The 14,286-nt window shown below is 39.1% G+C and overlaps 1 protein-coding gene across 2 annotated transcripts in view; it reads left to right on the top strand.

Annotated features, from left to right (window-relative positions):
- The window catches only part of LOC133616842 (uncharacterized), a 271,957-nt gene that overhangs the window by 92,576 nt on the left and 165,095 nt on the right, over nucleotides 1–14,286 (top strand). For both annotated transcript variants that reach the window (XR_012050812.1, XM_061976458.2), the window contains exons 6-7: nucleotides 11,411–11,464; nucleotides 11,874–11,927. Coding sequence is in view for 1 of the 2 variants with exons in the window: in XM_061976458.2 (XP_061832442.2) it covers nucleotides 11,411–11,464; nucleotides 11,874–11,927 (108 nt within the window). In the remaining variant the exon portion in view is untranslated. The remainder of the gene's footprint in view (nucleotides 1–11,410; nucleotides 11,465–11,873; nucleotides 11,928–14,286) is intronic.

Raw genomic sequence — 14,286 nt, 5'->3', positions numbered from 1 at the left:
TGAAACACACTAAGTTAGTGGGTGGATTGGGAAGGATACATACTTTTTTTTACATACATACATTTTTTTTTTCTGAGAAAATATACACATGGCCAACATTAGGCATACCTGCACAATTTCATGAATTGAATACAATATTTAGTCTGAAACTGATACAATGGTGCTCAGTTCTTATTCAGTATTAATTTGACAAAATGTTTATTGTTGTGATTGTAGTGGCATAAAATGACTCGTAGCTCATTGATAGAAAAAAAAATGCATCGGGAGGTTGATGTTTGTATGTTAATGTATATCTAAATAAAAAATGTGTCATGATCTGTTGCCCGGGTCATGTTAGGTTTAGTTTGGTATTTCCTGAGTTGTTGTTTATTTCTGTTTCAACACCCTTGTTTGTTTTCTTAGTTGCCATGGGTGCTGATTTTGGTCACCTGCCTCTGATAAGTGGTCACGATGCTCACCTGCTCCCGACCACTAATCAGAGAGCTATTTATTCCTGCCTCGCGCCACACTCTGTCTGGAAGTCTCGCTCGCTTCATGCGACAGCTTGCCTTTTGGTTACTCTTATTTGTCACTAGCCTTTGCTTGTTCCTGTGTTAAGCTTTGCCGCAGTTTCTATTCATATAGCAACCACTGCGTCTTCGCAGCCGTTTTATGATTGCTCAGCACAAGAAATACGTTACACACATACAGTTGTTGACAAAATACACTGTACATTATATACCTCAGCTAACTAAACTATGGAAATGTATAATATAATTCATATAGCAACCAGCAGTTAGCCGCGCAATCCATGGTGAGGCTCAACTGTCTGCGGACTCACCGCAAGTCTCTTCTCAAATGTGAAAATTCAGCGATTTTGAATAAAAATAATCTAAAGCTGGTGAAGTTAAATGGAAAATAACTTTATAGTATAATCACTGGATACATATAACAATTGAATAATTTGTTTTTCTTTTTACATTTTTTTCTTTCCATGATGGCACGTGAGGCACTGCCTCACCTGCCTCCCCTGACTGTACGTCACTGATATATATATATATGTATATATATCAATCACTATTGTCAAGTGATGAGACTTTGATCACCAAAAACAGCGCTGCCGAAACTGGATGTAAACAAAAGGTACAGGATTTTCTGGAGTATAGTCAGCATGTTTGCGATGTGAACGTAACTTTAATATAGTCCAGGTATACCCGCATACAGCAATCCACAGAATGTGCAAATATTAAGAGGACAGTGGCAGAGAAATTCTAACTTGAACAGCAGCGCGAAGCAATTGTGACGTCATGTTCGCTGCAGCTCGCTTTTTGTCGGGGACATCGAGGGACAGAAGTAAACGTCTCTAAACACGAGTACATTCTATAATCATCACTCACTCTACCCATGGCCTAGGAGGCCGTAGGGGTGTCATGGTGGATGCTTGGGCAGTCAGGGATCTCCAGCACTCACGATCTTCTGCTGTTCGTAGCAGGGTTTGGAAGCTGCAGCCAGTCCATTCTTTGATGTTGTCCATTCAGGCCTTTCTCTGCCTGCCTCGTCTCCGCTTCCCCTCTACTGTTCCCTGCAGGATGGTCTTTGACAGGGAGGTGTGCCTTGTGACATGACCAAACCAGGTCAGCTTGCGACGTTTAACTGTTGAAAGTAGAGGTTCCTGTTCGCCAGCATGGGTGGTAACTAGCTGTCTAACATAATCATTTGTCCGGTGTTCACTGTATGATATATGCAGCATTCTTCTGTAACACTTGCTTTCAAAGGACTGTATCCTGCGCTCAGTGTCCGCTGTGAGCGCCCAGCTCTCACAACCATAGAGTAGGGTGGAAAGAACAAGTGACTTGTAGAGTCTGACCTTCACCTGGAAGGTGATGGTATTCCTTTTCCAGATACTGGTCAGTCTTGTCATGGCTGATGTTTCTATGCCGATTCTTGCTCTGATCTCTTTTGTGGAGCTGCCATCTTCACTCACAAAGGACCCGAGGTACTTAAAGTCCTTTACTTCCTCCAGGGTTTGTCCATTCAATGTGATGTTCGGTGGTGGTAAGTGATTGTGACTGTTGACCAGGATCTTGGTCTTCTCTGCACTTATCTCCATTCCATAAGCTCTAGCCGCCTCCTCCAGTCTGGTGGTCACTTCCTGGAGTTCAGCCTCACTTTTTCCCATAAGGTCGATGTCATCCGCGAAGCGTAGGTTGGAGACGGGTCTTCCTCCGATGATAACGGAGGTGTGGAATTCTTGGAGTGCTTTTTCCATGATGTTCTCCAGGAAGACATTAAATGGGACAGGGGAGAGGAGACAGCCTTGGCGGACACCAATTGATGTTTTAAAAGGTTCTCCTATGCTGTTGCTGATGAGAACTGCACTGCTTGAGTCTGTATAAAGTGCTTAGATGACCTGTATGAGATTATTGTCAAAGTTACTGAGAACCTGCCATAGTCCTTCATGCCAGACACGGTCAAAGGCTTTTTTTAAAGTCAATGAAGTTGTGGTATGAGTTGTGCTGGTGCTGAAGGTGCTTCTCAATCAGTAGTCTGACTCATTCTATAATAACACCATAAAAAGATGCTTGATTTGTTGCTAGTCCTTTTTAATAAAAAAAAAAGTCACAAAAAGTCTCTAGACACTTGAACAATTGTACATTGTACAATAAGCAGAAACAATTGAAAATATGGAAAATAAGAGATGTGTTTTTAAATGTATCTATACATTTTTTGAGCCTTTTTAAAGAAAAGCCACCTATGCAAATTATGCAGTGATGTAATAGTGACCACGCCGCCGCCATGTCCCGAACCAAACCAAACCCTGTACTGTAGGGCGTACTTGAAATTCCAATTTGTTCTCTATCATCTGTGACCTCGCTGTGCTTTTTTTCTGTTGTTTGTTGTACTATTGAAAATGTTTCCGATTGTACGCAATGCACGGAACATGTGTTTTTTCACTCATATCCAATATCTGTTAATCTAATGCCCTAGTGGCTTGTCTCTGATTCATTCTCCAATCTAAAACCCCCTTCTTGGGGTGGAATGATGGATTGTGAGATGCTCCACCCTAATGTAGAGAAAAAAGTTAAACGCAGTTCACATGTTTCAAGCGCTGTCTGAAACGTTTCGACGGTATGCTTGCAGAACATAAAAATGGGGTTTTCTAACTACTTCATAGACTGTTGACATCTTTCAAACACTATTAAACTTTTTGGCTATGCTGGAATTTTCCCAACCACACATTTTTTTGCCTCAACTGCTGTCAGTCAAAGCCCGCTTGAAGGTACGGAGGCGAATGTAATTGTCTGAGGTGTCAAACATGGTTTCGACTAACCTGAGCAAGCTGGATGTTTAAGCCCCTTCGTGTCAGAACCAGACAGAGAAAGGAATGATATTCAACTTCATCATTCAATCAATCATATTTTTGGAACTTTCAGAGCGTTTTACATTTCTTCGCCTATGAGAACGTTCTAAGAAGCTTTAATATTTGTTTATGAAACACACTAAGTAAGTGGGTGGATTGGGAAGGATACATACTTTTTTTTACATACATACATTTTTTTTTTCTGAGAAAATATACACATGGCCAACAATAGGCTTACCTGCACAATTTCATGAATTGAATACAATATTTAGTCTGAAACTGATACAATGGTGCTCAGTTCTTATTCAGTATTAATTTGACAAAATGTTTATTGTTGTGATTGTAGTGGCATAAAATGACTCGTAGCACATTGATATAAAAAAAAATGCATCGGGAGGTCGGTGTTTGTATATTAATGTATATCTAATTCAAAAATGTGTCATGATCTGTTGCCCGGGTCATGTTAGGTTTAGTTTGGTATTTCCTGAGTTGCTGTTTATTTCTGTTTCAACACCCTCGTTTGTTTTCTTAGTTGCCATGGGTGCTGATTTTGGTCACCTGCCTCTGATTAGTGGTCACGACGCTCACCTGCTCCCGACCACTAATCAGAGAGCTATTTATTCATGCCTCACGCCACACTCTGTCTGGCAGTCTCGCTCGCTTCATGCGACAGCTTGCCTTTTGGTTACTCTTATTTGTCACTAGCCTTTGCTTGTTCCTGTGTTAAGCTTTGCCGCAGTTTCTAGTGCAATTAGCACCTCAGCCTTTTTGTATTTGTTCCCTCACTTATGAAGAATAAATAAGCATCTTACCTGCACACTGCTTTTTCTGCCGTATTTTCTGCATCTTGGGGACATGACATGCGATCCAGACGTAACAGAATGTGGAATTTACAATATTAACTATGAACAATAAAACACTGAATATTAAAGGCCTACTGAAACCCACTACTACCGACCACGCAGTCTGATAGTTTGTATATCAATGATGAAATCTTAACATTGCAACACATGCCAATACGGCCGGGTTAGCTTACTAAAGTGCAATTTTAAATTTCGCGTGAAATATCCTGCTGAAAACGTCTCGGTATGATGACGTCAGCGCGTGACGTCACGGATTGTAGAGGACAATTTGGGACAGCATGGTGGCCAGCTATTAAGTCGTCTGTTTTCATCGCAAAATTCAACATTATTCTGGACATTTGTGTTGGTGAATCTTTTGCAATTTGTTCAATGAACAATGGAGACAGCAAAGAAGAAAGCTGTAGGTGGGAAGCAGTGTATTGCGGCAGGTGTTGTGCTGGATAACGCACCCCCGCCGTAGAATGCACCCCTTGACTGGTGTGCCGGATAACACAGCCGGTGTTTCATTGTTTACATTCCCGGAAGATGACAGTCAAGCTTTACCATTGGCCTGTGGAGAACTGGGACAACAGAGACTCTTACCAGGAGGACTTTGAGTTGGATACGCAGACACGGTACCGTGAGTACGCATGCAGCTGCGGCTTCCAAACATTTGATCGCTTGCCCGTACGTGCGTGCCGCTATGTGCATGTCACGTACGTAACTTTGGGGACTTTGGGGAAATATATGTGCTGTATGAACTTTGGGGAGGTGAACGGTACTTTGGGCTGTGGGATTGAGTGTGTTGTGCAGGTGTTTGAGTTGTATTGGCGGGTTACATGGACGGGAGGGGGGAGGTGTTTGTTATGCGGGATTAATTTGTGGCATATTAAATATAAGCCTGGTTGTGTTGTGGCTAATAGAGTATATATTTGTCTTGTGTTTATTTACTGTTTTAGTCATTCCCAGCTGAATATCAGGTCCCACCCGCCTCTCACAGCATCTTCCCTCTCTGAATCGCTCCCACTGCCCTCTAGTCCTTCACTCTCACTTTCCTCATCAACAAATCTTTCATCCTCGCTCAAATTAATGGGGAAATTGTCGCTTTCTCGGTCCGAATCGCTCTTGCTGCTGGTGGCCATGATTGTAAACAATGTGCAGATGTGAGGAGCTCCACAACCTGTGACGTCACGCGCATATCGTCTGCTACTTCCGGTACAGGCAAGGCTTTTTTATCAGCGACCAAAAGTTGTGAACTTTATCGTCGATGTTCTCTACTAAATCCTTTCAGCAAAAATATGGCAATATCGCGAAATGATCAAGTATGACACATAGAATGGACCTGGTATCCCCGTTTGAATAAGAAAATCGCATTTCAGTAGGCCTTTAAGAACCTATGAACGTGAATCAATTAATTGCATTTATTTGAAACATTAGACTTAGATTTAGACAAGCTTTGTTGATTCCTAGGGGGAATTGTGTGAGACATAGTAGCTCAATTACAAGAGGCAATTATAACTATAACACTGTCAAGGGCACTGAAAAAAGGGGAATATTAAGCATAAAATATTAAAAAAAATGTTTTAAAAAAATGTACAGCGCAATGAACAATCACACTTACATTTAACAATTCAACAAGTCCAAAAAGGAGTAGGAGGAAGTGAAGCTTAGTTGATCCTACCCATGACCCATAAAAGTGTCTGATATTGTAATAAGGCACAGTTCTTCAGAAGTTATTCTTTGTTGTACTTTGTGAACACTACGTTCTTATAATACCTCTCAACGTCGCGCCTTCTTTACTTTTTCACTTCAGTTACAATCAAGGAAAATGCATGCTGAAATGCGAACCATGAACACGACGGGTAAAATAACACCCACAATCTGATTTAATATCCCTTTTCTGCAGAGCTCTGTTTTAGAAATCTGCTTCCACACGCTGGCTGCTTTGTAAACAAAACCCGCCCACTCTGCTTTGTGCCTAATCTGCATGGGGCTACTGTGATGTAGTCCCCATGATTACCGTAATAACCCGTATATCACTCAAAAGCTCAGATTTCAACCACTAAATACCTTTCTATAGTGGTAGCGTGGCCGTGCCAGCATCTTGAGGGTTCCAGGTTCGATCCCCGCTTCCGCCATCCTATTCACTACCGTTGTGTCCTTGGGTTTTAGTTAATTAAATTTCACAACATTTTAGTCAGCTAAAATTACAGTGCATTTAGTCAATTTAAGTCCTTTTCTCTTACTCCCAGATATCCACATATTCCGATGTAGTACTTGTTAAGTGCATACAGTATTGTTTTGGTGGTGAAAAATACAGCTTCCCTATGTCAAAAAGGAGAGCATCTCCTTGGATCTGCTTTGTAATCCACTCTCTCGTGTACTGTTTTAGGGCAGTGATTGGATGTATTCCAAATTCATCCCACCCATCTACAAAAAATTAAATATGATTGGATATATTTTCCGCAAACATTTTCATCTCATTTTTATTTGTTGACAAAAATGTCAGCTAATTTTGTCATTGTCTTAGGCGACATGCGTTTTTTAAAATTAGTTATTGTCTCATTTTAGTCAACGAAACTGCTCCACAGTCACACACTGGTGGTGTTTACTACATTTGTGGTCACAGCTGCCCTAGAGTAGACTCTGACCACTACCAGTAATTCACAATTACATACCAGTATGGGCTGCGCTGGTCGGTGAAATGTCTTGCCCAGGAAAACAACAGCACAGGCTGTGTTCTTCCAGTTTTTGGACAACCTGCTTTATTTCCTGAAATGGCAAACAATTGGAAAGTCCAAGGAACTCAGTGAAGAGCTAAGAAGGAGAGTCATAGATTCACACGTCAAGTTTGTAGAAGTCTTTTTGAGCCTTAAGAGTTACAAAACCATCAGTTCACTTAGACAAGGTTGAAAGCATATTATTGTCACCATCAGATAAAAGGGAAATATGTTGACAGGTTAAGGGACAACCAAGCCTCAAGCCAGCGTCACTAATGAAAGAGGACGACCTCAAAATTCTTCAACGTCACCTCATATTAACAGCTACAGTACATGACTGAAACTTGGACACAATTGCTTTACGACAGGACAATAATCCAAAACACGCATCAAAACTGGTTTTAGAATAGGCACAGCGGGCAACATTAAGCTTTTGGAATGGCCTTCCCAAACCCTCGACCTCACCCGCGTTGAACATTTGTGGACTATGCTTGAAAGTTGGATCAGTGTCAGTATATCAAAGGTTTTAAATTAACTCTACCAAGTCTGCCAAAAAAGAGTGGTCAAGTATCATGACAGATTAATGCCAGAGTCTTGTTGGTGACAAGTGTCTGGTCAAGTTAAAATCTTCTACAGGACTTGTTTTTTCTCTACATCCCAAAAAGAAAAAAAAATGACGAGGGCTCGGCAATATGACTGGAAACTGTATCACGAAATATGTTTTTTTTTATCAATAAATATTGATATATTTATGACCTATGGAAAATATGAACCAGGAGAAAAATATCAAGATTGTTAACATTTTCATTTCAATTGTCATGTCTGTTGATCATGTTTTTGTTTGGCCATGTGCTGTTTGTTTTTTTAGACTCTTTTTAGTTCCTGGTTGTGCACTCTTGCTTGTTTTGTTTCCATGATTACTCATTAGTTTCACCTGTCTCACGTTTTGCACTCGCGCACCTTTCACTAATCATGTCGGTATTATTTAAGCTTCCAGTTGCCAGGCAGTCTGTCTGGCGAAATCACCCTTTACACACCCTTGTTATTCATGCTGATGATCCATGCTGCTTTTTTTCATGCTTTTTTTCTCGTTCCAAGTAAGTTTTCTTTATTCATGCCATAGTTTGCAAGTTTTGTTTTATGTCCATAGTTATGCCTTTGTGCTAATTTTGTTTTATTAGCCAAGTTTGTTCCCCGCCTTGTGCGCGCCTTTTGTTTTCACCTTTTGATAGATTAATTAAAAGATGTCATTACCTTCATGTCGTGTTCGGTCCAGTCGCTTTGCACCACGGGAAAACAAACCCCACCATAGTCCTAGTCTTGACATCAATAACCTTCCTCTCCTTTTAATCCCCTCAGCTATCAAGGCAGAAAGGAAAGGAAATGTCGACACAACCATGGAAAACACTCAATCAATGTAAACAAAATCTAAAATCACAATAAACACTTAACAGTAACCTCTTTAAATTAAAGTACAAAAATAAGGATTATGTAAGAACTATTTAATCAAGTGAAACAAAATAGTGCAAAGTGTGAAAAGGTAAACAGAGAGAAATCTAAGAAAAAGTATTTTGTGAAGATTTAGTGCCAGTAAGTTATGTGGTCTGTGTATTAGGTCTGTTATTCCTATTAAAGTATTGAAATGAATGTTATGTAGTAATTACTATTTATTATTGGACCCATTTTTTATTTTAAAGTAGAACATGTGTTATATTGTGTTATTTTGTTTATTTACACTGTCCTGCACTTTAGTTCCTGCCTGTTGTTTCCATACATGCGAATAGGAATCGGACAAGGGTTGGAAAGATAAAAGCGGCGAAGGACTACGGTTCATTTGAAAAAAAAATAAAAATCTGCCATACCGTCGAGGTGACTTTTCCTGTTTTATCTGCAATTTCTTTGCTTCCTGCAGCACTCATTCTTAGTTTATTTTCTCACTCCATGCAGAGAATTAACAGCGAGACAGGAAGATGGAATAACTAAACTTGATAGTTTAGTTATGACTTAAATGATATGATAGTTTAGCCAATGACTGTTACGTTACTGGCTGTTAACGTGTCCCTTCCATTGTACAGTGATCGCTTCTTGTTTTGCTAAGTTAACAGACCGCGAGTACCTTTGTTCATGCAACCATCCATGCTTCATCCTTTCAGATTTCTTCCGACACCCCACCAAAATAAAAATAAAAAAATAATATATATATATATATATATATATATATATATATATATGTATACATGTATGTATGTATGTATGTATGTATATATATATATATATATACATATATACATGTATGTATATATATATATATATATATATATATATATATATATATATATATATATATATATATATATATATATATATATATAGTCTAGGTTTCTGTGGTTTATCCGTTACACAGTGCTCAATACGGGGTAGAGCAGATTATACGTTAGGTCAGGAAAAACACAGAGGCTATTTCATCCCTACAAGCCTTTTTCGCAGGTTTCTGCTCTTCAGGGGATTTAAATAAAAATAAAAAAATCCCCTGAAGAGCAGGGGCATCACATGGACAAAGATACGACCTTCTGGTAGAAAGTTCTGTGGTCAGATGAAACAAAAATTTAGTTGTTTGGCCACAATACCCAGCAATGTGTTTGAAGGAAAAAAGGTGAGGCCTTTAATCCCAGGAACACCAGGCTTACCGTCAAGCATGGTGGTGGTAGTAATATGCTCTGGGCCTGTTTTGCTGCCAATGGAAGTGGTGCTTTACAGAGAGTAAATGAGACAATGAAAAAGGAGGATTACCACCAAATTCTTCAGGACGACCTAAAATCATCAGCCCGGAGGTTGGGTCTTGGGCGCAGTTGGGTGTTCCAACAGGACTATGACCCCAAACACACGTCGAAAGTGGTAAAGGAATGGCTAAATCAGTCTAGAATTAAGGTTTTAGAATGGCCTTCCCAAAGTCCTGACTTAAATGTGTGGACAATGCTGAAGAAACAAGTCCATGTCAAAAAAAAAAAAAAATAAAAAATTTAGCTGAACTGCATTAATTTTGAAGACGAGTGGTCAAAAATTCAATCAGAAGCTTGCCAGAAGCTTGTGGATGGCTACCGAAAGCACCTTATTGCAGTGAAACTTGCCAAGGGACATGTAACTAAAAATAACATTGCTGTATGTATACTTTTGACCCAGCAGATTTGTTCGCATTTTCAGTAGACCCATAATAAATTTATAAAAGAACCAAACTTTATGAATATTTTTTGTGACCAACAAGTATGTGTTCCAATCACTCTATCACAAAAAAATAAGAGTTGTAGAAATGATTGGAAACTCAAGACAGCCATGACATTATGTTCTTTACAAGTGTATGTAAACTTTTGATCGCGACTGTATATATATATATATATATATATATATATATATATATATATATATATTTTTTTTTTTTTTTTTTTTTTGATATCGATTACGTGTTTATCGCGATATATATTGATATCCTTTTATCAGCACAGCCCTAATTTTGACCTACCACAATTGCTGATGTTAAAGGGGACCCAGAATGATTCCCCACATCCTTATGGTCTAGATAAGTATTGGTTATGGTTTTTGTAAATTTTGTTTACATTTTGTTTTACAGTCACATTAATAACCCGTTTTTTGAGTCCATCTGCAAACGGTCCGTGTGTGTGAAGGTGTTCCCAGACTGCAAATGAAACCACGCACCACCCTCTCCAAAAGTATCAGAATTCATCTTTTCAAAACGTACTATTTCGTTTTCAGTCACAGCAGAAACGAACTTCATTAATTTAGGTACACCTGCCATTTCTTGGATCAATACAGAGCTGCATAAAAAGCCAGCGTTTATGTCACTTCATAAAACACGTGGTGTTGTGGTATTGGGCGCATGCCAGTATCTTGTGTTTCCTCAAACCAAGTTGTAATTTTGCAACAGTGCTGTCTTTTTCGTCAGAGTTTAACCGCTAATCCAACTTGTGCTACCTGGCTCATGCTGACAAAATGTATGTAAAATGTCATAGACAAATAAACACAGAAACACCTATTATATAGACATCAGAGCATGCAACAAGAATACATGACACTGGAGGCTCCAGGCATCGGCACAAGAGAGCAGAACAGAGAGGAGGGGCATTGCAGTGAACATGAACTAGAAATGCCCACATTAGTACATTTGTCAATCTGTGATTTATAAAAGGCCCACTGTTAAAAAAAAGTGAAAAAAATAGCATTCAGAGGATTGTGCTGAAAATTTTAATTTCCCCTCGGGGATTAATAAAGTATTTCTGATTCTGAATGTGATTCTGATCCAAAAACTTCCTGCAAGCTCACGCCCAAATGCATGAACCTTATGATTTGTTGCTTTAACATGAGTAAAATAAAATGATGCCTGGGGTTGTTTTGAGATGACAGAAATAGAACAACAATGCTTCTTGTCAGTCGCAGATGGATGTGAAACAGATTCGGGATGCTGTCCTTAACCTTTGACCATGTCTTCATCCTAGGGTGCAAAAGGAGACCCAGGGCTGTCTCCAGGCCAAGCTCCACCAGGAGAAAAGGTACAACACTGACTACTCTGTTCTTGTTTGTTTCTATGATTGTGGGAGGACCTCTTTCTTTTTCTCGCGTGTTTTCCCGTTTCACATGTGTCTTTTTTGTCTCTTTTTTTTTCAACTGTAATTCATATTTTCCAGAGCAGCACAGTTACACATCTTCATTTAATTATGCGCACAGTGTCTTTTCAGCGTTCCTATACATTCATTTTTTTTCATCATCGGCTCCCACAATTCCAATACTTTCCATGTTTTGTTCGATAAAATAAGCGGTTATTTATTTCACTGAAAAGCTAGTCAATTCTCTTCACAGATTAATCAGTCCAGATATCTTTTATTTTACACATTTTCATGACCATACTTACCTATTGCAATGTTTTAGTATCACATTTCTCTCTGTTATTTCTTTCAATAGGGCGATAAAGGTCCACCAGGTCTGCCAGGTCCTGATGGTTTTCCAGGCTCGCTGGTAAGATTCAGTCTGTTTTAGTATATAAAAATAGTTATAGCTCACATTGATTAACTCACTGTTATTGAGTATATTAGGTTTGAAATGATCATGTTATTTGCTTAGGGTTCATGCATGCATGATGCCTTTAATAGCCCACTCTGGCTTGCTCTATTAAACCATTGTAAGAAATATTGTATGCACAGTGTCGACATTTTAGTTTTAATTTGTCTCAATATGACTCTTGACTATTCTCTGACAATATGCACTTAGTTTTTCTCTTGTGCTGCTTTTTCCTAACCAGAGCTTTAGAGTTTTGAGAGGAGATGTGTCAGTAAAATATATTATGCTTTAACGTCAAGGGTCATTTGAAAGCCACCCAGTTCCCGGGTCAATGAGCCAATTAAAGGCATCTCAGGTTGTGTGTGCTAATCAATAAAATAAGACATGTTGCAATGGAAGACCAATCCCTAAACCTCCATACATTGTACATGCCTGTGGAACTTTTTGAAACCTAATGTCTTCCATCACTGCAATAATTTCTGATTATACACAGACTCAAAAAAGTACAGCATGTCCAGAATTGAACTGGACTGTTTCATGCATGTCGTCTAAGGTCTGGTCTTGACAAAAGTCACAAGTGAACTGGCTTGACTGATAATTAATTCATGGCTTTGTCTTTACCTGTCATGTTATACATTCATTTTCTCTTAATATTCAATCCACCCCTTGTTACAACTTAGACGTCCACTTAACGGTCCTAGAGATGGATGATAAAATTTCATTCGGGCTCCAGTTTGCACAGCAACAACTTCACAACCGTTTCCCTGTAAGTAGTGCTCACTCTTAGGCTATATTTACCATCGCTATCTCGATGGATACACTACACTGCTGTTCAAGTAGATTCTTAAAATTTTGAGCAGGATCCCCTCATAGCTGACCTTCACCTTGCTTCCTATGAGGATGTCTTTGTGTTTGCAGTAGCTAAACCCAATATAGCCAAAGCACAAACTGCCCTGTTGAAGTATTTTTAGAGTAAATGACAGACTAAGGTTATACGCTCTTTACCCCCAAGTGTGACTTTTATTGAGGGTGAAGGTTCATGTGTCACCTCAGCGTGCAGCAGAATCAGTGGCACCACCTCAAAATATATTTACCTGTCCTTGAACTGTATCGTTAAGCCCCCAAAACATCTGCTTAACAGCTCTCTCAAACTAACTGGGAGAAACAAAACATCTCAGATTAACCAAACACTAAAACACTTTTCATCAGCGTTTACAAAACTTGTTCAGCTCCTTACCCAAAGTAGAAATATACAAAAACATTTTTATGATATTTACAAGGGTTCTGCCGATCAAACGTCCACTGTTCAGTGTCGGCTGATTTTCTTGAAAAAGTATCTGCCTATGCTTTTGAATGATGATTACAAACGCTGATCCCCTTTGGCTAATAATTTATTTATTTATTAGTCCTCAGCTGACAAGCTAGCAGCTAATTGTCTATATTCATACATAGTCTGTATCCCTTCCCTAATTTAATTATAGTCACCTCTATTACGGCAAATAAATTGGATTTTTTTACTCTCTTAAGTACAAACATATGTTTCCATATGAGTTGGGAAATTGTGTTAGATGTAAATATAAACGAAATACAATGGTTTGCAAATAATTTTCAACCCATATTCAGTTGAATGCACTACAAAGACAAGATATTTGATGTTAAAACTGATAAACATTTTTTTTTTTGCAAATAATCATTAACTTTAAAATTTGATGCCAGCAACACGTGACAAAAAAGTTGGGAAAGGTGGCAATAAATACTGATAAAGTTGAGGAATGCTCATCAAACACTTATTTGGAACATCCCACAGGTGAACAGGCAAATTGGGAACAGGTGGGTGCCATGATTGGGTATAAAAGTAGATTCCATGAAATGCTCAGTCATTCACAAACAAGGATGGGACGAGGGTCACCACTTTATCAACAAATGCGTGAGCAAATTGTTGAACAGTTTAAGAAAAACCTTTCTCAACCAGCTATTGCAAGGAATTTAGGGATTTCACCATCTACGGTCCGTAATATTATCAAAGAGTTCAGAGAATCTGGAGAAATCACTGCACGTAAGCAGCTAAGCCCGTGACATTCGATCCCTCAGGCTGTACTGCATCAACAGGCGACATCAGCGTGTAAAGGATATCACCACATGGGCTCAGGAACACTTCAGAAACCCACTGTCAGTAACTACAGTTGGTTGCTACATCTGTAAGTGCAAGTTAAAACTCTACTATGCAAGGCGAAAACCATTTATCAACAACACCCAGAAACGCCGTCGGCTTCGCTGGCCCTGAGCTCATCTAAGATGGACTGATACAAAGTGGAAA

Source organism: Nerophis lumbriciformis, linkage group LG14 (assembly GCF_033978685.3).
Source record: "Nerophis lumbriciformis linkage group LG14, RoL_Nlum_v2.1, whole genome shotgun sequence".
In the NCBI taxonomy this organism is placed as follows: domain Eukaryota; kingdom Metazoa; phylum Chordata; class Actinopteri; order Syngnathiformes; family Syngnathidae; genus Nerophis; species Nerophis lumbriciformis.
This window is presented reverse-complemented; position numbering and strand designations above follow the sequence as displayed.